The sequence below is a fragment of the Scardinius erythrophthalmus genome (genome assembly GCF_964197995.2).
Source record: "Scardinius erythrophthalmus genome assembly, chromosome: 15".
NCBI lineage: Eukaryota > Metazoa > Chordata > Actinopteri > Cypriniformes > Leuciscidae > Scardinius > Scardinius erythrophthalmus.
Genome location: NC_138235.1, coordinates 30,271,772 through 30,298,471, shown reverse-complemented (window position 1 = coordinate 30,298,471; position 26,700 = coordinate 30,271,772). Strand labels below are relative to the sequence as shown.

Here is a 26,700-nt window from a genome sequence, read left to right as displayed (position 1 = left end):
CACCTGAGATAACGTTTGCTAAGTACAAACGATTTATTTATTTTTTTCTTAAGGGGAGGGAGATAGACGTTTATATAGCCTACTGTCTATGGCAGGGGTCGGCAACCCAAAATGTTGAAAGAGCCATATTGGACCAAAAAAAAAAAAAAAAATCTGTCTGGAGCCGCAAAAAATTAAAAGCCTTATAAGCCTTATAATGAAGGCAACACATGCTGTAAGTGTCTATATTAGCTTTATTAGCCCCCTAGTATCAAAACGATAAGTAGGCTACAAATACATAATGAGCATTCATTATTAAATGTTTATTTTCCCTGCAGCACATCCTGGAGAGAATGACGCACCACGTGACTAATCTGCTGTACAATCGTGCTTTAAGTTTAACTTCCATTATCATTTTAATGTATTATGTTTCGATTTATTTATTCGTGTATTATGTTTACAACGTTGAAAAACTTTAACCCTTTCACACGTAAGTTTAAAATATTCTGACTGACAGTATTCAGTATTCTACTGATTCCCCCCTGCATGAGTTTTTCAAGGCGACCATTATTTAGAATGTCACTTTATGGTTTCCATGGTGACGCGTCATTGCGTGTCACGTGACACACCGCAGCAGCAACAGAGCTGAATGAATGATGATCTGCTTTTATGTCATTTTTCCTTTTTTATTCAAAATATTCACAAATTTGTTAGATATGGCATGAAATATCTGATATTCTGATTGTCAAATATATGCAAGTGGAAGCGTTTTGTTGTTTAAACACCTTTATAACGATCGCGTTAGTTGAGCTGTCGGATCTGTTGGATTTACAACACGTGAATTCATCCACTTCTCCCGAAATACATAAAAGTAAGTGGCTGGTGAAATGGGAGAAGAATAGAGTAAACTTTAAAGTTACTTACACAATGTGTATCTAATATGAATAAAACGTGTCTAATTATAATGGAAATGGTTATTATTGCCTCTTCCTTTAACATCAGTATGTATTTTACAAACTCTAAATGTATTTTTTTTTTTTTTTAGTATTATATGTCTGAAACCTAAAATAAACATTGTGGTTGAAAACACTGAAAAGTTGTGTTATATGACAGCTCTGAGCGCGCCTGTCTCTGGCTCAGCGCCAGCCAACGCGCGAGAGCACATTTGAATTTAGCAGTTGATCACGTGATGCACTGACCGTTCTAATCACACCGACCGATGTGATCGTACGTGCGAAAGGGTTAAGAATGTTTGTCATGTTTTTCCTCCCACAGAAATTATATTAAAACAAAAAATATTTTTTCCATTTTCATATTTTTGAAAAAGCTCCAGGGAGCCACTAGGGCGGCGCTTAAGAGCCGCATGCAGCTCTAGAGCCGCGGGTTGCCGACCCCTGGTCTATGGAGATAGAGCAGACCTTAATTTATTTACATTTGTAAATGCTGCAAAAAAAATGCCTACGTGACATAAAACTGTCTGACGTTGTTTGTTGAGACATCCTATGACGACGACAATAAATAGCTTTAGACGCATTTGTTGTTGAACTGGCTGACATCGATTGAAATGACTATTTGCTCATAAATCATAAAATACACTTACTTCTTCTGGAGGTGACGTTGGATCGCGAACTGTAGGCAACGATCCACACTTGAGGATTAACTTTGACCCTATTTCACTAAACAGTCAGTCAGAAAATGAATCTCGTATTTAGGAAGTTTAAGTGGTGCCTTTTCTTCATAAATAAAATCCATCCGCTGCGTTTTCAGTGGCTCTGATGTCAGTGAAGACTAGTATGTCCATTCTTACATCCCACAACAGAACACCTACACTTCTTAGGAGACATTACCGGCTGTCGTTGAAACAATGGAGGATGCAGATCACAGAGGGCGGGGTCTATGCCAAAACCAGATGTCAATCAAATCACGTCGGTGGGGCTTAGCTCATTTCTACGTCACAGTGAGGGAAATCTAGAACAGGGCGTTCTGAGACAGTGCTTATGATTTATTGAGATAGTAAAAAAACTACTGGGTGGATTTTTATCATTCTAGGGTGGTTTTGCTCACACACTGCCAACACACATTTATGTTCAAACACCATGTAAAAGTGAATTTTGCATAATAGGTGCCCTTTAAGAAAGCTTGAAATGTCTTTAACTATTTAAAACGAAAAGAAAAAGGCTACTCTCTGATTATGTAATCCATGATGTGCATTTCTCTCTATAGGCGCGTTCACTATACGGAGATGGCGATCGTCAACTTCATCTTTACAGCTGTTGTTGCTGTTAAAGGTGCATTAAGCAACTTTTCATGTTAAAAATACCCATTTTCTAACCCATACATGCTTAAACAATTGCCTGATGGGCTGAATGAGCCCTTCTCTGATCACTGAGATTGTCTCTATAATCCTGTAAAGTAAAATAAATAAGAGGGATTCGGGCCGGAATTTTAGACTGGGCATGACGTCATGCGCGTTCACGGCACGCTCACATAGCTATGCCTGGCAGGTTTGAGTATTCGCCGGCATTCTCCGTAGAAGATGGATTGTAAGAGACCTGCTTATAGTTCATTTCAAACACCAACGCAAACTCCACGTAAAAGAAAAAAAAAGAAAACTTTTGTCCGTGAGCGTGCACACCTCTGGTTGCAGTTTCGCTTGCCGCCAGAGGGGGCATAGTTCTGCAAAAACTCAGAGACTTGCTTAATGCACCTTTAATAAACTAAAAATAAGAGGCCTATAATTTTATTAAACAATAAATTAAAATTAAATTGTAATTGTATTAAAAAAAAGCAGCAAACCTATGATAATTACGCATTAAATTCAGGTAGGCTAGTGAGTCGCTGTCCTCAGTGCCGCAGAAAAGCGCTGAAACGGAGATGAAGGGAACCCGTTTTTTTTGGGCTTATTTTAACTGGCCCATCCAGTTTCCTGGCGCCGCTAGTGCACAGAAAGATCTCAAATTTCATTAAAAGGATCTTCATTTGTGTTCCGAAGATGAACGAAAGTCTTACTGGATTGCAACGACAAGAGGGTCACATTCACACATGCAACACTAACCCTCTTCAGCATTCAGAGACCTCTTGTCCTCACAGTTTGATATGTGATGAGACAACTCATGCTTGCGAATCAAGTGTCTGGCATTGAAGGGGCAGGTCTTCAGCTCACTGGCCAGTTTGGGGTGGTTCTGAAACAAATTAAGTAGACGTATAAAGTTAAAACAAACCAAGGCAGAAGTAAAATAAATGCATGAAACAAATGAAGAACGTTTCCCGTGCCATCACCGACCTTCCTGCACTTGAGAACATGATAAGGGAAGCGAGAGGCTCTGATCTGGTGGTTTTTGTCATATGGGCACTGCACAATCCTGTTGGGGTCGGCATCATCAGTGCAAGCGTCTTCACCATAAGCTTTGGAAACAAGATGTGCCATCAAATGCAACATAGAAACTGTACTTATTTGCTTTCAAAAGAAGCATATGATCAATTTTGATAAATTGATTAATGTGACTTACCAGCATTTACATGGACAGCAGTAATCTAATTATTGGCCTTATTCTGAATAAGATAATATTCTGATTAAGGTGTTTATGAACTGCTTTTAGAATATTCCTTTCATGTTCCCGCTTTACATGTTATAACATAACGTTAGATCGATTAATGCCATATACAGTTTTAGGTTTTTTATTGTACGAAAGCTTCAAGTGCAGTTCATTATTTGTCATTCTATTCGTGCAAATAGGCGAGGGCGGATACAAATTCTGAAGCTATGATCCCTTGTTATATCCTGTCGCCAAATGCGGCGAAAACTCGCACACTAATTTTAATAGCGTGACGTATTTTAATATATGCGCCTAAAATGCGAATACTCAAACTGTCTTAATTCGATTTGTGTTTACTTCGAGTATAACTTCATCCGGATTGATGTAATCAGGAATAATATCGGAATATTGTTGTCCATGTAAACGTAGTGATATAGCAAGTCCAACTATTAAATTACCGCTCTGTTCATTCCAGCTGCGCGGCTGATTTTCAGAGTTTACTCCAGACGGGCCAACGCTACTTCCGAATCTATAAGTGGCCATGCTTGCGTCCTCTGGAGGTCTGGGTGGTTGTGGCCTTGCGTCTTCCGTTAGCTCTGATAAAAATGGCACCCTAAAGGAAACACGCCAAATGTGAAATTAAACCAAATAAAACACCAGCAACACACACTAATCAGTAGAAAAGCGGCACGTGCTGAGCAGGACGGTCAAACCACTTGGGAAAAAGCGAGGCCAAAAGTCAGTGAATTTAAAACAAAAACATTCGCATTTAAAAACAAAAAACAAAACTGGAAATACTTTCGTAGTCTAAAAGCTCTTAACTTACAACTTTTTTGTAGTCTTGAGGAATTGCGCGTGCTTACCTGCTGCCTGCAATCAATTGAGATTGTCAATCAATTGCTTTTAGGGACCGTTCGGTATTTATGGAATGGACCACCGGAGGAAAATAGGGTGATATCTTTTTATCCTTTGTTGAGGGGAGCGTCATCCAACTTTTTTTAGTCTAGGGGGAGGGTCACCCAACGTTTGTATTCAAGAAAACTTCGACACGACAGAAAAATTTCAAAGTGGCTTGTTTGGTGCATATTTTCCATGTAGCTCCATGTAGCTCTCTCAGTCTCAGCCCTCCCATCGCTAGCAGATGGTCTGACCCAACAAAAATCCAGTTTACTGTTCGCGCGCTTCGGGCGTAACGTTAAATGCTCAGAAAAAGTACATCATGTTAGAATGTTTACCCGGCAAAGCTTTAAAGCACGAGCATGAACTTTTGTGATTGCGAATACGTGCAGTGTGAGTGTAACTCAGGGGTCGGCAACCCAAAATGTTGAAAGAGCCATATTGGACCGAAAAAAAAAAAAAATCTGTCTGGAGCCGCAAAAAATTAAAAGCCTTATAAGCCTTATAATGAAGGCAACACATGCTGTAAGTGTCTATATTAGCTTTATTAGCCCCCTAGTATCAAAATGATAAGTAGGCTACAAATACATAATGAGCATTCATTATTAAATGTTTATTTTCCCTGCAGCACATCCTGGAGAGAATGACGCACCACGTGACTAATCTGCTGTACAATCGTGCTTTAAGTTTAACTTCCATTATCATTTTAATGTATTATGTTTCGATTTATTTATTCGTGTATTATGTTTACAACGTTGAAAAACTTTAACCCTTTCACACGTCAGTTTAAAATATTCTGACTAACAGTATTCAGTATTCTACTGATTCCCCCCTGCATGAGTTTTTCAAGGCGACCATTATTTAGAATGTCACTTTATGGTTTCCATGGTGACGCGTCATTGCGTGTCACGTGACACACCGCAGCAGCAACAGAGCTGAATGAATGATGATCTGCTTTTATGTCATTTTTCCTTTTTTATTCAAAATATTCACAAATTTGTTAGATATGGCATGAAATATCTGATATTCCGATTGTCAAATATATGCAAGTGGATATGGGGCGCCGTTTGTAAAGAGGCTCACGCTGAAAATAACAGCAACATTTTGTCACATTTAGCTTCAAACAATGTTTAAAAAACTGGTATGCATTTTTGACGGTCACTTTTTACCACATTTACAATAATATTTGTCAACTTAGAGATATTTTAAAAAGTTAAATCTAAATATTAAATGTTACACCTAAATGTTAAATATTAAATCTAAATGCTAAATCTAAATCTAAATGTTAAATCTAAATCTAAATGTTAAATCTAAATCTAAATGTTAAATCTAAATATTAAATCTAAATGCTAAATCTAAATCTAAATGTTAAATCTAAATCTAAATGTTAAATATAAATATAAATCTAAATGTTAAATCTAAATGTTAAATCTAAATCTAAATGTTAAATCTAAATATTAAATCTAAATCTAAATGTTAAATCTAAATGTTAAATCTAAATCTAAATGTTAAATCTAAATGTTAAATCTAAATGTTAAATCTAAATCTAAATCTAAATGTTGAATCTAAATATAAATGTTAAATCTAAATGTTAAATCTGAATCTAAATCTAAATGTTGAATCTAAATCTAAATGTTGAATCTAAATGTTTGGGTTGAAACTAAATATTTAACTAATATGCAAATTCAAAATGCCGGTAACAGGAAGTGCCAAAATAAAAGCTCGAGGTGGTCAGTGTGTGTTTATAGCATGGTTTATAGTGTCAAATAACGAATAAAAACCATCTCATCCGAGGAAATGGACTCTTGGACATAGATTATCGTGATAATAACTACCTAAAATAATAAACACGTTTGGAGAAACTGTATTTGAAGAGTTGGCTAGTGTCACTTTTATGAAAAGTGCGGGACTTATGACCTGTAGCCATAATAGCCAGCCACTAGGGGTCTCACTTTGACTGAATGTCATGTCATTACTCTCATCACGATACTCTACAGTTTCTCCAAACGTGTTTATTATTTTAGGAAGTTATTATCGTTATATTATAGTTATTATTATGAGATGGTTTTTATTCATTATTTGACACTATAAACCATGCTATAAACACACACTGACCACCTCGAGCTTTTATTTTGCCACTTCCGGCATTTTGAATTTGCATATTAGTTAAATATTTAGTTTCACCCAAAACATTTAGATTCAACATTTAGATTTAGATTCAACATTTAGATTTAGATTTAGATTTAACATTAAGATTTAACATTTAGATTTAGATTTAACATTTATATTTAACATTTAGATTTAGATTTAATATTTAGATTTAACATTTAGATTTAGATTTAACATTTAACATTTAGATTTAACATTTAGATTTAGATTTAATATTTAGATTTAACATTTAGATTTAGATTTAACATTTAGATTTAACATTTAGATTTAGATTTAATATTTAGATTTAACATTTAGATTTAGATTTAACATTTAACATTTAGATTTAGATTTAACATTTAGATTTAGATTTAACATTTAGATTTAGATTTAGCATTTAGATTTAATATTTAACATTTAGGTGTAACATTTAATATTTAGATTTAACTATTTAAAATATCTCTAAGTTGACAAATATTGTTGTAAATGTGGTAAAAAGTGACCATCAAAAATTCATACCAGTTTTTTTAACATTGTTTGAAGCTAAATGTGACAAAATGTTGCTGTTATTTTCAGCGTGAGCCGCTTTACAAACGGCGCCCCATAAGTGGAAGCGTTTTGTTGTTTAAACACCTTTATAACGATCGCGTTAGTTGAGCTGTCGGATCTGTTGGATTTACAACACGTGAATTCATCCACTTCTCCCGAAATACATAAAAGTAAGTGGCTGGTGAAATGGGAGAAGAATAGAGTAAACTTTAAAGTTACTTACACAATGTGTATCTAATATGAATAAAACGTGTCTAATTATAATGGAAATGGTTATTATTGCCTCTTCCTTTAACATCAGTATGTATTTTACAAACTCTAAATGTATTTTTTTTTTTAGTATTATATGTCTGAAACCTAAAATAAACATTATGTGGTTGAAAACACTGAAAAGTTGTGTTATATGACAGCTCTGAGCGCGCCTGTCTCTGGCTCAGCGCCAGCCAACGCGCGAGAGCACATTTGAATTTAGCAGTTGATCACGTGATGCACTGACCGTTCTAATCACACCGACCGATGTGATCGTACGTGCGAAAGGGTTAAGAATGTTTGTCATGTTTTTCCTCCTACAGAAATTATATTAAAAGAAAAAATATTTTTTCCATTTTCATATTTTTGAAAAAGCTCCAGGGAGCCACTAGGGCGGCGCTTAAGAGCCGCATGCGGCTCTAGAGCCGCGGGTTGCCGACCCCTGGTGTAACTCTACCGCTGCATTAACATGTGATGTGAATGTACGTCGAGTTTTACAGTATTGGGTCAGGACAAAACCAAAAAGTATGAGCATCAGAGCTCTTGCATCTGTCGCATAACGGGGAAACTGAAGGGTACATTTTATTAAGTTTTTAGATTTGACAATCTATGCAACACTTTAAACTGAATAAGTGGTAATCTTGCATTAACAACAGGTATGGATTCGCTTCAGTCCTTCTTCCCAAATCTCGTTTGAGATATTAATTCCGCTATCATTTTCCCATGCTGCTTTGATGTGATCTGAAGAGACTGAAAAATGAGATGCAAACAAAGAAACAAACCGAGTCACCAACTGTTTGGCATTAGGGGGTTGACCAAAAAGATCATACAGATAATGATCCTGAGGTAACTCCTGAAACTCAGTAAAAGAATGTTTAATGTAGTGGCGCACCTATAAATATCGGAAAAATTGTGATTGGGAAAGATCAAAGGTTTTATACAAGTGCTCGAAAGTGGCAAATTTTCCATCAATATAGAAGTCCTTATAGTCCAGTCATTTTATGAAAAAATGTTGAACAAATTGCAACAGAAGCAAACTCAACTGAGTTTGTATCCTCAATATGTCCTGATTAAGGGAAAAAAAAGTCCCGAAGAATCCCATTAGGGGAAAGTTTCGAAAAAGACCCAAATATATCCTATTCATACGCCTATTCATTCTTTTTCTTACGTGAATAGGGTAAAAATTTTAACCTTTAGATATCACCATGAAAATTACTGAGTTGATTATATCAAGACAAACAAAAAATGTATTACAAGTTTGAAATTGTTTGTTAACATGGACAAACGGTGCATAATCTAATTACGTATGTGCTAATTTGCATAAATACCACCACAGATCTAAACATTGGGTCTAGCCAGGTGAAAATGTCTTGTTGAATCTTGTTGACACATAATAACAGTAAAATACTTAATGTTAAAGTCTGAATGGAACCCATTTAGGCTACCCATGAGCATTAATACACTAGAGGCAGGAAGAAATACTTTAGAAACCAGCCTTTATTAATTTTTAAGAGATTGGGTTTGAGGTTGGGTCTGTGGGACTGTTTCTGGGGGACGAGTCTGAGGGAAGAACAGGAGACAATGGTAAGGAGAATGCAGAAGACATAGGCAAAATAAAAAGTGAATCCCCAGAAACAGTCCCACGGACCCAGCCCCAAACCCCATCTCTGCAATAAGAATAAAGGCTGGTTTAAAGTACTTCTTCCTGCCTCTAGTGTATTAATGCTCATGGGTAGCCTAAATGGGTTCCATTCAGACCTTAATATTAAGTATTTTACTGTTATGTGTCAACAAGATTCAACAAAACATTTTCACCTGGCTATACCCAATGTTTAGATCTGTTGTGGTATTTATGCAAATTAGCACATACGTAATTAGATTATGCACCGTTTGTCCATGTTAACAAACAATTTAAAAAAACTTGTAATACATTTTTTGTTTGTCTTGATGTAAGTAATCAACTCAGTAATTTTCATGATGATATCTAAAGGTTAAAATGTTTACCCTATTCACGTGAGAGAAAGAATGAATAGGCGTATGATGAATAGGATATATTTGGGTCTTTTCGAAACTTTCCCCTAATGGGATTCTTCGGGACTTTTTTTTCCTTACTCAGGACATATTGAGGATACAAAATCAGTTGAGTTTGCTTCTGTTGCAATTTGTTCAAGGTTGACCCCCATTTTGGCTTAAAATGACTGGACTATTAATCATGGTCAGTCCTTTGCTTCTCCACAGTGAAAATACCTTATCTGACTGGCCAGGCAAAAAAAAAAAATTATGATCATCACAAAACAGTCTTCAATTGATTTAAAATTCTAATGGAACCTTAACTCTAAATTTAAATGCTCTACTTAAAGCCTTAATATGTTTCATCATTATTGTATTAATGTCATAATTATGTACTATAGTCAATACTGTATTTCCAAATTCAGACATGAAACAAACAAAAATATACCTAAACGGGTTTATATAAAATACAAATAAAACAATTCAAATATTTAACTAAGTTAAATTAGATGGCTACAAATGGGAGAACTTTTTTTTTTTAGTGTGGTGAGTTCTTTTTTAAAAGTCTTAGGTTTCAGCCAAAAAGTATTACCTCATTAATCTGTAAGATATTGGTTATCATTAGGCTATGTGTTATAAGTGATAAACCTCATTAGTGTGCTTGTTTTTTGCTCATCATCAGTTTTGAAATAAAGACTCCTATCACACAAATACTCCGGTCAACGACAAAAAAAAAAAAAACTTGGTGCGCATTGGTTACTGTTTATGTGGTTATTGCAGCAGCCAATCACAGTGCCGCATCCGCATTCCATTCTCTGAAGACACGCCCACGTAAAACTGTCAGCTGCTCAGTCCAAGATGGCGCTGTCCTGTAGAGGGGTATGTCGCGGGGCTTCTGTGATCTTACTGTATGGAAAACAACCTGTCGGGGTCAAAGCAAGTCTCTGCACACCTAGATTGGCTTCCACAAAATCCAGGTACTATTTATAATAAGTTCATATAAATTATCATTTATAGGCATCGATCATTTGAAGGCATACTCCCTTAGCTAGGAGAGTTTGCATGTAGATTAGTCGTTATAAAATGAGTCTGAATATGATAAATAGTACTAGACAACATTAAGTATTTCTCATAGTCTATTCTCCCTTTAGTTTTTGTAGAAATAGAATAAAATGCATTGGGTTAATCAGGAAATACAGTACATTCCCTGCCCTGTTGTGACAGCAACACATCATCTTTTATTATCTATTTATTTATATTTATTTCTGTCTGTCTAGTAGTTTGTGGTTTGTTAGACACTACTCACCTTCACAAGCAAGACGTGGAATTGGTGGAAGCATTGTGTCCAGGCTGAAGTGGGTCAATGAGAAGTATGAGAGATTCTTGCAGCGGCGCTTTCCTCGCTTTTATGCTCTCTATCACACTTTTATGAAAGGTATATTTAAAATTATTACTGGATTATTAAACCTCAAACCATCTCCGGGAGATGTGTTGTGATATAGGTTTTGTGTTTCTGTATAAAGGGTTCCGGCTCCTGTTTCAAGATGCTCAAGAAGTGAGAAGAATCATGACTCGCATGTTCAGTGACAGCGTAGAGCACCAGAATGTGCCTTACCGTGATTTGGAGAAACTCAGGCAGGTGGGTTGAAGAACTGAAGCAGACATTTACGGGATATATTGCTGTCGTAAGTTTTATTAAAATGTCATTTTTTATGTGTTGCTTTCAGGTCCGCAGGGACTTAATCAAAGCCATTCCCTTGGTCATCATATCAGTACCTCCTTTCGCCAACTATCTGGTCTTTATCCTAATGTGAGTATTTATCATGTAACACTTCTGTGTTTTTTGCAATTATGAAGTATTTCTGTATCTTTGATACTGATTGATGAATATTGAGTATTAAATGTTTGCTTTATTATCTGTCACTCTTCCATTCATTGATTCAATAATCCGTTCATCCTCAGGGATGTGAAGAGTGTAAATCCAAGGGAAAAATGGATGTGTTTTAAAATAAATTCATTATCATTAATAAATACGCTTTTAATGTTACAGTACAATAGTTTTTTTATTGATTTAATTTTTAAAATGTAATAATAAAATATTATAATAATAAAAATAGTTAGTTATAATTATAAAATATTCTGCTCTTTATTTTACAGTATTATTGCAATAGTAATATTTCTTTAATGATTTGTTTAATGTTTAACATTTTAATAAGAAAAGAAAAATATTTGTAATATTAATGTTTATTATTATAATAATTATTATTAAATATTCTGCTTTTTATTTTATAGTATTATTGCAGTGTAATATTTCTTTATTGATTTAATTTTTTTAATTTTAATAATAATGAAATAAAATTATTTTGAATAATAATAACAATTGTTGTATAGCCATACTGAATGGAGGGTGTTGTTTTGCTTCTGTTTTCCTCCACAATTCTGCCCTCTAGGTACTTATATCCTCGCCAGCTTCTGATCCGGCACTTCTGGACCCCACAGCAGCTGGTGGAGTTTCAGAGGGTGTACCACTCCCAGAGGGCACAGCACCACTGGCCTATAGTAAAGGGGCTGGAGAGCACGTCCTCTTCTGTCCAAGACAGCCGACTTAAAAGCCGCCTCATGGAGCTCTGCAGTAAGGTAGCCTGAACTAAGTCATGATATTACTCATGTGTATAATCATAGCCTTTTTGAGTTGTTTTATTCAGATGTTGACTTTATAATAAATATAAATATGTGTCTGCAGGTGCGACATGGAGTCCATCCTGTAGTGTCTGATGTCCACGCAGTGAGAACATTGTTCTCCGGACCTCCCTTAGGTATCAAGAAAATGTATGCAGATCAGATGGTGAGCTCCAAATAATCAGCCAGCCGCACCATGAATTGCATTTTAAAAGTTTTTAAAACTATTTCCTAAATGTATGTTATAAATCGTATTGTGAACAATTCATCTGTGCATGTTTCATTCATCTAGTCAACTGGACCTTCAGGTGAAAACAAAAGACTTCTCTCTGGTGACATTTGCAGGACCTCCCCAGTCCTTTAGGGGGCGTTTAGACGACTCAATTTCAACTAAAAACGGAAAACTTTTTATGCGTTTTGGCCGTTCAATTACACGACAATGGTGAAAATGCAAGTTTTTAAAAACAATACCATTATCGTCTCCATGTAAACTATAAAAGCATGAATTTGTGAAAACGGTGACATCATGCGAATGCATATTATGTGTTCAGTCTATTGGCGCGTAGTGTTTCTTTACAAGGCAACATCGACAAATACTGTCCTGTCATGCTTAATACAGCGCTGTTTGTCGTTTTTTGCGGCTCCGGGTGAACGGGGATCCTTTTGACAACGTTGTTGTCTGTATGCAAAAAAATGTAAAATGCAAAGGAAACTTTTCCGTTTTTAGTACATCATTGTCGTACATGTACCCTTAGTCCACTTAAACCCCTCCTCTGCTAGCTTACGTTCATCTGCCTTCAGTGCAAATCTCAAAATCCAATCAACAACGATGCATAGAACCTAGTCCCTACCTTTTTTCGATAATCCGTTACACTTAGATGTACGCCACATAATGGAAGAAAAGCTCTGTCTCTACTTCCGTTTCATCATGACTTAAAAATGTCTTTAAATTGTAAACAAAAACAACTTTTATAGCTTGCTTCCTAATCTAGTTGTCTAATAAACCTGACTGAATATTACATTGTCTCTTTGACAGATTGCTTTTGTTCCTTTTTTAAGTCTGCTAAATGCAAACATATAAATATATTTGCAGAGACACCTCTGTCCATTGCTGTTCCTGACGCCCCGCCTCCCAGGCTTCTGGATTGGTCGACGCTTGAACAGTCATGCCTTAGAGCTCATGCAGCTTGACCGCAGCATTGTTCAATTAGGCTTGCATCAGTTAAACGACACAGAGCTCAGAGAGGTCAGAGGTCGCTACTTATTTTGCCCATTACATTCTGTCAGCAGCCTTTATTTTGTGATTTTTGAAGGATAATGTGTCACTTTTCCGTCACGTCTCCTAGGCATGTTACGTGAGAGGGCTGAATCCAGAGCTTCTGAGTCCCGCACAGTGCCGGGAATGGCTCACACAGTGGTTGCAGTTCTCAACACATCTCAAAGGTACGTAGGCCATGAAATCAAAGCTATGTTCACAAGAGAGTGCTAGCATACTATGCTTATATTGCGTTCATATATATATTATATTGCGTTCAAACTGTATTGTATGTCTTTCAATTATTTTTAGATTAATCTGGCATTTGTAAGACATTATCAATAGTCAATTAAAGGAATTATTAAACAGAAATTGACTTAACTACTAAACTACATTTTTCTGCTGAAGCCACCACCATTTGGAATGGTTCCATCCATGTGACTTTTTCAGTGGTCAGGTGGTACAATTTGGGGAACACTTTACAAATCTGAATCTCATAATTACGGTAATTCCGACATGGTGTGAATGCAAGATTACCATTTATGCAGTGTGTATACTGTGCACTGTATGTAAATTTGCTGTATGCAATAACCATTTGACAAAATGTCTAGTTTACAACACAGTGCATTGCCCTGGATACTGTATCCCACAATGCAATGCAGTGTGATGAATGAATCATTTTTAATGGGTCACTATGAGTTTTTGTTTAATGGCATGAAAAATATTACAGAGTAAACCATTGTTTTGCTTTTGAAACTATTGACATGACAATTGTGTCGCACATTCATTGTGGCATTGCGTTTCCTTCCTGTTTGATCAGAGTCAGAGACCTCCCTCTATCTGCACTGTATGGTACTGCTCACTGTAAACTACCCTAAACACCAACGTCACTGACCTCGAGAGGAAGCAGATGACTCCACCACCACACCCAAAATGCACCATGGGAACAAAATAATCTTGTATGCAAATTGAAGCAGCGCAACACAAGCTTTATTATACCAGTCCTTTGGCTTAGTTATGTTACTTTTGTAATCAAAGGAATTTTATGTTTCTGAATAATTCCATTTTAAATGTGCTGTGCTTTAAATTTGTTTTTTGGAGATTTTGTTTACTTGAGTGAGGAACAGACAGGAGAGACATTGTCATTGAAAGATGCAATTGAGATTCTGGAATAATTTCATTCATTTTTCTTCCATAGAGACAGGGTGACAATACACTGCAAAACAATACACTGAGATCACGCTACAAAAAGCACACTGAACATGTGCCAAATGCATCCATTTGGAATTAAAGCTCATTGGTCTTGAGACATTCATTCTAAATATAGTTGTTCGTGGAGCACAATCATTTGTGAAATGTTTTGTGGCATTTTGTATACGTTTAAAATCAGCACTGAACCAAGGACAAGTATCACCTATCTTGTTCATTTTTCTTGTGTATTAGTAAGACAAACAATCACTATTGGGACGTTTAATATGTAAAGCAACCCAGTTTTTATGGTTTAAATCCGATGTTAAAACTGGAAAGAGGTTTACAAAGCCTGGATACTGGAGATAAAGTGTATTCTTTAATATATGAAGCTAAGTTCTATAATGCCGCATATACTCATTTTAAATAAGTTTATGTTAATATTTATTTTTGAGATCCCAAAATTACACAAAGATTATTGCACCTTGTTATTTGTTCTATCTAATAAGAAGTTGTTTGCTGTGTGCACTGGGCTGTTTGGTCAAAGCATTAAAGTTATGTTTTGTCAGATTCTAAAATGATCTTATTCAGCCTTTTAACAGGTGCCTTTTTACTTAAGAACACAGCTATAAACACGGTGCAATACATGCTGTTATCTTTTTTATGTTGCCAAATGTGTTGCATTATTTTGTATTTTATATATAAATAGAATGCTGTTTGGTTCAGTGTTAACATGTCACTGAAAAGTATGATAGTACATAGTCAACGCAACGTGAAAATATCAGAACTTCTATTAAAAGACTTCAAACTTAATGGTCTCTGTTTGCATCCCTTATCAACCTAGCACTGATTCAGAAACTACAGTTGTAGCAAGTAACTCAAATATAATAAAATTAACTTAAATAGGACAAACTTGTTTAGAACATTTCTTTCTTTTATTTGACGATGTTCTGTAAATGTATAAAATTTGGCATTTCAGTAATTCATTGTTGTCCTATAACCCAAAGGAATATCAACATGGTAGTAAAGACAGAATACTTAAGAATAAATCAGACTTAACAGGAGACTAATCTACTGGATTAGTCATAGAAAAAGATATCATATGTATTTCACTCTCAGTGAAAATGTGTATTGTCAACTTACACAGCAAGAGGGAAAATAATTTGCATTTATATAATGGTTAAAAAAAAAGAAAAAAAAAAACTGAGTAGTCTTTAAGCTTTAAGTGACTGGATGTGATCACATGACCTCATAGCCGCTGCGGATGGCTCGCATCAGAATGCAGGCCAGCACAACCCCCGTGACCTACAAAAAACAAAAAAAAATGATCAGTGAACGAAGAAGGGGAGTTTGCACTGACGTTCTTGTGTGCAGACAACAGGTAAAACAAAATTACAGGTCTCACCTGCACAAACGCAACGACCAGAGCTCCCACAGCAAACCACAGAATGTTATCCTTTATTAATTTCTCCAAAGCGGCTTTACATCCCTGTATTAAACAAACACAAAGTCTTAGTCTCTAGTGTCTCACATGTTCTGTCCAAACATTTTGAACGTTATAAAAAAAAAAATGTTTTTAATGTTTTTAGACTGTGTGAAAATGCCACAGTACAGAAGAGTCAAGTAGCCAAAACCTAGTGTACTATTTCAATGACAAAGAACAAAGAGTTTCTTACTTCTGTGTAGATTTTTTTGGTATCGCCAAGAGCTCCAATACCACAGTCCTTGGTGACATTTATACAGCAGGAGTCTGGGACCGATTTGTGAGTGGCGCTGAAGTTCACCCAATCTTCAGAGGAGTTTCCTCCGCAGCACTTGAGCTATAAGAAAGACATAAATTCATATTCAGTCAATTTAAAATACACTGTCTGGTGTGTGTATATAAAAAAAGAGCTGATTGTTTAAATGGCAAAACGTAGTTATTTTAATCTATTTGACAGCCCTAAATTAAATTACAACACAGAAACAAATAAACACATCATTTTACATAGAGTGAATCCATTAATACATTTCCCTTCAAAAGCAGAGATCACCTAAAGAGACCATATGATCCAGCAGAATGGATTCACTGAACTAAAAACCATTCAAAAATGTAGAGAGCAAGTACACCACAGGGTCTAAACTGAAGTTTAGCCACATGACGGCACAAGAGGAAGCAGGATGTCAGTTTAACATCAACAGATGGCATAAGCAAACAAGGCTGGGGAGACTCGAGACACGCGTCATTCACATGAAAATGGAAATCAGAGCAGGATCACAGGCCTTGTTCAGACAAGCAGGCTTTTTGGACTTTCCGAAACGTGATAGATTTGGGTTTACTAACCCCCTTCTGCATAGTATCGACGGCGTCACGATCGTCTTTTGTGTTGTTGTATTTTGCGATCAGGAACTCGATGGTTTTATCCGCAGCATCAGGCAGCTGCAGAAACACAGAGATTATTAGGAGCCAAATGGTCCTGGAAAACAGGTTGATAGTAATAAAGTAGAAATTAGAAGAGTACTCACTTTTGCGCGGAGGACATATCCAGCAATGGCAATTCCAATTTCAATGATGATGATGAGGGAGACAACAACAGCAAACTAGGAGAAAACAAAGAGAGGAGAGGTGAATGATAAAAGTGAGGAATGACAAGTCAAGAAATTACATCTTAAAGAATTGAATGATTTTATTGAGAGCTGGTCAGTGTTGGGTTGTTTTCCATTTCAGTCATATATGCAGATACATATCTATTCTTAAAATTAAGTGTTGTGTAAGAAGGAATCTGGTTTAACCTGTTGGCGATGTGTTGACCATGTCAACAGCATTAACAGACATACAGCGGTTTTACAGCAGTCAGCATTTAAACAAAAGCATCAGCAGCAACTTATTGGAAATAATGTGTTTATATGTGTACTAAATTACTTGGGCAATACTACATATTAGTGTGCTGCACCACTAAACTTATTTAAAACATAACCCCACATATAAACTTAATATTTCAGAGTAGTTGACATATACAATCCTATACATTTACTTGTCACTGGTTCCAGTTTCATGAAAATTTTCATTTTCTCTACCGCAATGCATGCCAGATTTTAATAATAAAATAAACATTTGTCAATTTGCACATTACTATTATTTATTGCATTAGTATTATCTATTATTAGTTTTATTTATTGCTCCTGATTATTTTAAAATGTACTTCCTGAATCTTTATTATCTTTACATATTTAAATGTATTGTACAATAAAATATGGAAATAATTAAATCAGTAATAGATCAAAATAAATAATAATAATAGACAAATTGGAAATATTTATATGAAATTAATCTTTTTGTTAATACTTTTGATAAAATCCGGAAAAATTGGGGGGGGGGGATGTGGATGCATTTATATATATATATATATATATATATATATATATATATTCAAATGAGATTACAGCATTTATTACAGAAATGTTGGTCCCACATGAGGTAAATTAGATTAAAACAAACCTAACAAGTTAAAACTGAAGTGCATGACCTCCTATTTACATTTTTAAGTTGGATAATCAATAAAGGTAAATGTCATGTCATACTCTGACTAAGCATTTGTTTATGAAGATCTTATACCTACTAGCTAAGCATTAAGAATAAATGGTGCAAACAAATTAAGTAGCCCCTAGTGTAAATGTTAAAGGTATAGCGGAGGATCTTTCCAAATTTTAGATAAGACTCTTCACTTTTTGAAAAGTTTGATTGATTGACCAGAATGATTGACAATTAGGAGGACCAATAGTTTAGGTTACCCACCAGGAAGTAAAACATCCTCCGCTATACCTTTAAGACCTTACAAATGGCTGAAGCAACCCTACCCAGTAGACCATTTCCTTTATCTTAGCAAAAAAGTCTGAACAATGACTAGTTCACATCTACTAGAATCACTGTAAATAAAATACCAATCCATGCACTAGAACACAAATATTTGTCACATATCCTTACCGTGGTGACCATGCAGTGATTCTCCTTCCAAGCGCCACAGCAGCCAAAGAATGCGATGAAGAAGATGACGACTCCCACTATTATCACTACTAGAGGAGAGCCAGAGTATTCTTTGAGGATGGCCGTGTTGACGAATGAAACACGGACCAATGTCCCCACAACTATTAAGGCCAGGCCACACAGCTGGGGATGAGAGACAGTGAGAGAGTGGAAAAGTCAGTGTGAAAAACAGTGAACAGAAGACATATCATGTATTTGCATTCTCAAATTATCCAGTTATTAAAATGACCAATTCTGATGGCCTATTCAATGTTTCCCTACCCTGGAGTACATTTTTGATGTCTCTCTTACTGTGTGTTCACATCGCCGCTGGCGAGAGTGACAAAATTCGCTCTCGCCGCCCTGCCAACGACACCGTAGAAAGATGCGGGGACGCTCTGACGTAGATCGAATTACTTGACTGCGTTCTCTGGAATCCTCACAAGCGGAGGACTTCTACATTCCAATTGGACTTCAACTCTTCTCGCCGGAGCTCGCCACTGACTCGCATTGAAAATGAATGACTTCCAGCCACTTTGACACTCTCGCCGGCGGCGGTGTTAACGCACAGTTATCTGAAACAACCATTTAAGGTCATGGAGCAAAGTTGCTTTAAGGCAAGCCTCCAAGGTTAGCAAAAGCAGCTTATTTCATGAATCGACAGTCTATCAGCTAATCTTCAACATGTTTGCCATTAAACATTTGTTTTGGATTGATCTATTTTTAGAGTGTACACCGAAAGAAAATGCTGTTTTATAAGAGAAGTAAAAAAGGATGTTGGTGAGCATTAAAGAGAGATATTCAATTTAAAAAATGAGTTGTAATTAGGTGTGGTTTGTCAGCGATCAGAAAATGACGTGCCATCATCACACAGATAACGTACTGTGTAAATATTCCAAGTAAATTAGTACTGAACTGCACCACTGAGAAAGTGTAAAGGATGTTTAGTAATATGTATGTGTCAGCTGTACAAATGTAGAATATATGGGCGTCACGGCTAGTCAACAACTTTAATGACTACACTGGTCCGGCTAAACATACAAAGCAACACCAGTGTAAATATTTGAGGGTAATAAGTGGCAGCAGGTAGGCACCCGTATGGCACAGACAAAGAGGAAACAATAGCAGGAGGAATCCTGTTTCATTTGCTGAATGAAATAAAGATATGTAGTGAAATTGCCAGGAGTGTCTATTATTACAAAGAAACACATGACAATGTCCTAAATAAGGAGCGGTGTCCAACCATATTCCAGGTGGCCTTTGGCATTACTTGACTGAATGTGTCACAGATGAACGTTGAAACTCGTATGGAGAAGTCACATCACATGATGCCATCGTAAATAGGAAGATCAATCACATGACTTAGGCTGAACTTTACAATCTCTCACTACCAAATTCCCAGCACAAACCTGCACCACAATTTTCTTTTCTAGTTCAGAAAGCAAACACAACTGTTATTCTCTGTATGTCACTGGAATTGTTAAAGGTTGCAAGTCTGGTTTGTATCAGGAAATCCAGCCAATGTAAATGTAGTTCAAAAGACGTTTACTTAAATTGTTTAATTATTTAAAAAAAAAAAAACAGTACGAAACATGTGAAATGTACTCCATGTAGAATAGTAATTTCCAGACGGAACAAATTTTCCCTGGGAAAGTTAAGTACATTCGCTTCACACATGTACTGTTTTCAAACCCATCTGAATAGTACTGTACACATCTGTGTTCTTCCCACACAACCTCTGTAAAACTTGTGGATACAATTTCCTATTGTTTCCTATTCCAATTTCTTTGTGATTGTGGACATTTTCACAGCATTATTTTTATGTTCATTGAATACCATAATTAAAGCTATTTTTGTGGCACACAATTCATTTACATTTTTTTAATTATTAAAGGTGAAATTCCCTTATGAAGATGCAACATATTAAATATGTTGCATCTTCATTAGTGATTTTCACCTGTTTAAAAACTTGTGAGTAAATGAAATCTAAAACTTAAAGGAACACTCCACCGTTTTTTGAAATAGGGCTTATTCACCTTCTTTTCCTACGTTTAGATAGGTGGGCAAATGCATTTTTGTCTCAGTGCATGCATTGTTTTAGTTTGACAGGATCGGCGCTAGCTTAGCTTAGCATAATGAATGGAATCCTTTGTTGCCAGCTAGCATGTCCTGAGTAAAAGTAATATACATTTTTTTTTTTAAAACACCTAATTACTTCTTGTGGACTGCGTATTCACAACGAGTACAAATAGCGATGCAGATTAACACTAGGCGATTTCCTAGGCAGATATTGACTTGGGACTATATTAGGGCGAAGCACAGGCAAAGCACAGGCGAAGCACAGGCGAAGCACTGCTACTTGGGCGCAGAGATATCGCCTGTGCTTCCCCCTAATATAGTCCTTAATATATAAGTCAATATCTGCCTAGGAAATCGTCTAGTGTTAATCTGCATCGCTATTTGTACTCGTTGTGAATACGCAGGCCACAAGAAGTAATTAGGTGTTTTTTTTTTTTTTATATTACTTTTACTCAGGACATGCTAGCTGGCAACAAAGGATTCCATTCATTATGCTAAGCTAAGCTAGCGCCGACCCTGTCAAACTAAAACAATGCATGCACTGAGACAAAAATGCATTTGCCCACCTATCTAAATGTAGGAAAGAAGGTGAATAAGCCCTTTTTCAAAAAACGGTGGAGTGTTCATTTAAGAATTCCAGAAACTGCTCAGAACTAGCCTGGCAAGCCAGACCTACATCAAGATGTTAGGTCTGGAAACTCACCATAGTCACGGCTCAATCCGAGGGGCGGGATAAACGGCTGTCTTTCAAATTCCCTCTGCACGCAATAGGACAGTTAACCAACCAGAGCGTTTTCCCAACAGCGGAGCTTAGTTGATAGATTCAACTTTTGCCATATCTGGCCGGCAAAACGACGAACACATCTTCCTTTTTTTAAGAATGACTTAAGTGCCGTTCTTTGCTCTTTTCTCAAAGAAAAAATGAACTCCAAGTCCTCCAGAGTCGCGGCCAAAGCCGATTCGAAAGACCGTTGTTCTCCATCAGCAGCCATTCTTTGTTTTCAAGTAGCAGCAGCCAGGTAACCGTCGCAACTCTGTCGTGTATGTTAAGCCCGCCCCCGCCTACTCTATACACAACGTGATTGGCCTGACCCAATCTGGGTTTTTGCAGCGAGAAGGTTTATTGAGAGTTGCTAGACGTACCTGGCTGCGAAATACATTTTGCTGCCGCTAGGGTGCGTCTAGATTTCTAGGCTAGCTCAGAACATCAACATCCCTAAATAATTCCTTCCCTTAATAATATACATAATGCTGTAATATATAATAAAACAGAATTAATCATTTAAATCCACTAACATACACATCCAGATAACTAATACACTCACCTTAAGCCAGAGACGTACTTAACAACTGTAAGGCCGATTATGAATGTCATTTGATACATGACTGATAATGCCCAAACGCGCCGAGTCAGAGAAAGTTGCGTTGTTCACAGTCAGTGTTTAAAATCTTCTCCAGTCATTGGAAAAAGTCTATAAGTGTGTTCAGTTCATCTTTCATCTCAGACCATCTTAAAAAGCTTAAATGTTGTTTAGAAAATTGAAACTGTCCAAAGTCAGCATGACTGTGTGTGATCACAGGAAGCATAGATTGTGTAGGTGCGAAATGAGCTATATTTGATAAATATAGTTTGTATTTCTATACTTGTAACAAGCTCAACTCAAACAAGTAAAGGCCATTAGCAGCTGCAGCTATGTTGTCAATTTGAAGAACAGAGCGCTGCACACGCAAGAATGTTTTTTTTTTTTCTTCAGGAAACATTCCACTTAATGCTCAGGTTACACTGTAAACAGAGTGTGTGGTGTGCACGCTTACACCAGGGAACGCTTAGACACCAAACAATGTCAACACCAACAGCACAAGATGAGTATGTGGAACAAGCAGTGCTTTGTGTGATCAAACAAACTTGCTAGGATGAAGTGCTATGTTTCTATTACCTAAAAGGAAGCCTACATTATCAGCTAACTGCTAAAGGACAGTCATAAACACTCTAATAAAAATAAAAAAAATAAAAAAACATTTTTGCATTATGCACATTTAAATTTCACACCTGTAAATGGCTGCATTGTGTCTTTGCAAAAGTTGGGCCACATTAATTGTGCATCAGTGTAGTTTATTTTGAGTTCACCACAATATTTCCATTTCCTTTAAGCATGCAATGTGCCAACAAGAAGGTTTATCCACTTTCTGCGTAAACCCATGTTCATAAGCAATAGATCTACATCCATATTTGATCTACATGTCAACACAAACTGATGGTTTTCCAGTCATCTGGCATAGCCAGGAAACATGTTTCCCTGATTGCTGGGAAATGTCTTAGTCACCATAAGAGAAAACAGAACTCCCCCTGTGGAGGCCCCCTGAACTCCTTGACTGGCAAAAGTGAGCGCCATTAGTTACTAGAAACTCTTAAAACTTTGTGAGGTGATTTATGCATTTACTATAAGACTTATTTGAGAAGTAGAGGAAAAAAAGTCTATTTTGTTTCTCCTTTCACGTCAAAGCCTCTCACAGTAGCTAAACTAAAGTGAAGGTGACACACGCAAGCGTGAATTGTAAAAAGGAAGTGTTAGGAAAGAAGGGTTTGGTCTAAATCTTTCACAATAAAGTCAACGACAAATCAGGGAAACGGTCAGCAGTTATGGCACATGCCCTGGCTAATGCGAAATATGACATTAATAATACAGACATTAGTTGTTACTCACCCAGAAGATGAAATTAAAGAAAAAGAGCAGGTATTTGACACATTTTGCTCCTCCGTCTACAGCCATGGCGCCTTTCATAAAAGTCCTGAAAATAAAATGAAGGTAAAAACACATAAACGAAAGTACCTACGACCACACCTACTGCCCTTAGTACCTGCAAGGTTAAAACATGCTGGAACAATATAGGTCAGTTTTCTGACACAAGCTAAATGAGGCTAATAATTAACTGTATATTGTGGAAAGTCAAATATCCTTTTCAAGCAATTGAAACAAAACATCAAAATAAAAAACTAAAACAGTGTCAAAAGGCAAGAATATGTAAAGAAGAAATAAAGTATAAACAATATAAGGGTCATTAAAAAAATAAAAAGTGCCCATGTAGAACTTTATCCTTCTATACCATTTAATTGAAATGTCCATATTTCTTGTTGATATTATTAAGCAGTGATTGAAAAAGAAAACAGTACAGATGACTATATCCTTTTTCAAAAATTATAGGCTATTCTTTCCCCGAAGAGTTTCCAGGGTGGACATGTTATACCGCATGACTAAAATACAATGGGTGTGTATCAATCAGCTCCCAACAACAGGCACAAAAACCTGTATGTTTTTTATATTATTTTTATGCGGTTTAAACACATTGTTTTGATACATATCCTTACATTTCAGGCGAATGTTAATTAGAAATGTTAACTAGACGTGTTCGCTACCGGTCCAGTGATGTGTATTTATGCGGACATATAATAAAAAAGCGGTTTGTCTTTTCAAAATCTTCTATCGCATGTCATTATATTTATTGAGTTGGCTGATGTGTTTTGTTTCACTTCAGAAATGTAAGGTAATGTTTTTGCGGTGCATTCTGGGATTTTTTTTAGGGAGAGATTTTGCGATTTGAAATGACTGACTCCCTAATCAGTGCCCCATAGTGAACTAGAGAGCTGATTGAGACGCACCCAATGTCTCATCCAGTGTGTGATGACAGTTCTTATAGGACAAAGGATTACAAGACAGTAACTCAAGAGACAAACAAAAGTCACCATAAAATCACCATACATTGTGTTTTTTACTGTATTTGAAGAAATTGGAAATTTCAAAGCTTCTTCTGTAAAATTTTGTAGACAAAATAAGTTTATTTAGTTTAGTTATACCTTTATTGTCATTGCATGGTATACAGTACAACGAAATTTGATACAACGAAAAACACCCGTAATCAAAATAAATGTAGGTAAAATATGGGTTTTGGAGGTAAAGCAGTGTGTAGCCTAATGTAATAATAGTCCTCATTCGCTTTAGCCAAGCGAACAGAATATTAATTAGGTAAAATGAGAAATGCTATAACTATTGACATGTCTTCAGTAAGTAAAACCGTGAGAAAGCGTAACCTGTTTTAACGTCATCTGACTGCGGTCACGAGATTAACAGTCAGAGTTTAGTTCCATGTTTTAAATGCTTTTTTTTATTAGCTTTCAAATGCCTACATTATATTTAACTGCGTCAGTAAACCAGTTGTAAATAAATAAATGTTTAAGATGATGATGATGATGACACTTGTTGACAAAATACTTAGGTATTTCTTGTTTTCATAATCCCCTCCTCTTGCGTTATACAAACGTCTTATTTTTCAACTCCTACGCCAATTTATCAACTTTAAAAGTTTTACATCATGGCGTTTTAAATCTGATAGAATAAAGTTTTCGCATGTTACAAAGAAATCCACCAATATGTCTGAAGTTTTGAAGAGTTTTAGAGCCTCGCTCTCAAAGAAAAGACGAGCATGTTGAAATTCAGTCTACGACATAAGACGCTCGCTCGCGAAGGACAGGAAACAATATGGCCATTCATTTGGTAAACTAAATTACACCCCGCGTGTAATTTCGAGGATTACCAGTCAAAACTAATTACTTAAGAAAACAAGAAACCCAAACGAAGTATTCCCAAACGAAGAAAAAACGTGGCCTTCGCTTCAGTCTCGAGACAAAGTTACTTGAAAAAATTACGTTAATTTTAAAATCAGAGGTGTCTCGCGCCTGCCGAGAAAATATCGTTAATCGGTGAGAGAAGGCTTACCTCGGGTTAAAATGTTCAGTATAGCGTACAGGAAACCTGTGGAGTGAAAATTGGATGCTTTCTATCCAAGCAAGAAGCAACAGTACACGGATATGATAAGTCGATGTGTGCGCTGTGTAAATGTGATCCCTCCTATAACTGCACCCCACCCCTTACTGCATGAGACTGAACTTAGCAAAGAAAATCATGTAGATATAGTCAGTCAGATATATATATATATATATATATATATATATATATATATATATATATATATATATATATATATATATATATATATATGAAGAGTTCCATCTGAAATTTTCTTCTAGAATAATCATTTTGATCAAGCTCATATATTTAAGTTCAGTAATTTCATGTAAATGATGATTAATAGGTCATTTTCATTACCATTTAAATGAAATTACTGAACTTAAATATACGAGCTTGATCAAAATGATCATTCTAGAAGAAAATTTCAGATGGCACTTAGAGACTTTTGCATGTATATATATAAACACTTAAAATGGTATTATAATGGTTGACAGATGTTATCAACAACAATACAAGCGTCACATTTTACTCAATTGTTGTTGTTGATGTTGCTGTTTTTAACGAAATTAAAAGTCTTACTCATAAAGACAAGACTGCACTTATAAGAAATTATGTATAATCACATAATATGATCATGAAAATAGCCTTTCATGACCACCACCATGTGACATCCCATGAACAGCCAATGCCAGCAATGGAAGTATAAAAAAGTAAATGTAACATAGACTATATGTGTTTATAAGAATGTGTAGCCTATTATATGGATGCAAGTTTTATTAGTAAAAAAACTTAATGTCCTCACCAAAAGGAATAGTCCAAAACCACTGAGACAAAAAAAGCTAAACATATCAAATTAAAGATGTCACATCAAGATTTTGATATCAAATATAAAACCCTAACAAGTCAATACCACTAATAAATGTGTTAAGAGTTATAGTCGTTATGATAACTTAAGTCAATCTATCATTTTATTACAGTTTTGTAAATATCATTTGACATATTGAAGACACAAGCAGAGATTAGAAGCCATTTACCTTCATCTTTCTCGTTACACATTCACACCCAGTGTGATATCATTTTATTGCTACATTGTCATGGCCAGATAAAATCATTTTAACAGACCACTGGAATGGATGAAATGTACTACAATCATTTGAAGGAAGCCAACCTTATCTAGAGGCGTGTGCTGTCATGGAAAGAGAATTCTTCATTAAACTTAATCAGAGCCATTCTTTTTAAGAGTTTTTACATACTCTAACAAATGTAGAAGACTTTCAGGTTTAATTAGATTAGTGTTTTTCACAGTTAAGTCAAATTAAATCA

General features: G+C 35.9%; 3 protein-coding genes across 13 annotated transcripts in view; 1 reads left to right on the top strand and 2 right to left on the bottom strand.

Moving 5' to 3' along the window:
• The window catches only part of gtsf1 (gametocyte specific factor 1), a 29,771-nt gene extending 18,764 nt beyond the window's left edge, over positions 1-11,007 (bottom strand). For 3 of the 10 annotated variants that reach the window (XM_081387446.1, XM_081387449.1, XM_081387445.1), the window contains exons 1-4: positions 4,379-4,421; positions 3,974-4,128; positions 3,263-3,384; positions 3,035-3,161 (exon numbers count right to left, since the gene is read on the bottom strand). In XM_081387446.1, coding sequence (XP_081243572.1) covers positions 3,035-3,161; positions 3,263-3,384; positions 3,974-4,058 — 334 coding nt within the window. In that variant the 5' untranslated portion in view covers positions 4,059-4,128; positions 4,379-4,421. The other 7 variants (XM_081387454.1, XM_081387447.1, XM_081387448.1 and 4 more) reach the window with 5 other exon arrangements.
• letmd1 (LETM1 domain containing 1) lies at positions 10,192-15,397 on the top strand. 2 transcript variants are annotated; one of them, XR_014031735.1, is made up of 10 exons: positions 10,221-10,345; positions 10,646-10,803; positions 10,892-11,007; positions 11,096-11,178; positions 11,819-12,005; positions 12,112-12,213; positions 13,141-13,293; positions 13,394-13,490; positions 14,123-14,261; positions 14,501-15,301. XR_014031735.1 is itself a non-coding variant. In XM_081387440.1 (9 exons), exons 1-9 carry the CDS (start codon positions 10,227-10,229, stop codon positions 14,194-14,196), a joined length of 1,089 nt encoding a protein of 362 aa, XP_081243566.1. In that variant the 5' UTR covers positions 10,192-10,226; the 3' UTR covers positions 14,197-15,397. The 2 variants fall into 2 exon arrangements, 1 of the variants encoding a protein (XP_081243566.1); XM_081387440.1 differs by having other exon boundaries at positions 10,192-10,345; positions 14,123-15,397.
• cd63 (CD63 molecule) lies at positions 14,465-25,512 on the bottom strand. The gene is made up of 8 exons (XM_081387444.1): positions 25,345-25,512; positions 23,278-23,362; positions 18,455-18,637; positions 16,996-17,070; positions 16,814-16,909; positions 16,167-16,310; positions 15,896-15,979; positions 14,465-15,795 (listed from the first exon to the last, which is right to left on the bottom strand). The coding sequence occupies exons 2-8, from the start codon at positions 23,353-23,355 to the stop codon at positions 15,730-15,732; spliced, it is 726 nt and encodes a 241-aa protein (XP_081243570.1). The 5' UTR covers positions 23,356-23,362; positions 25,345-25,512; the 3' UTR covers positions 14,465-15,729.
• Positions 25,513-26,700: the final 1,188 nt, after the last annotated feature.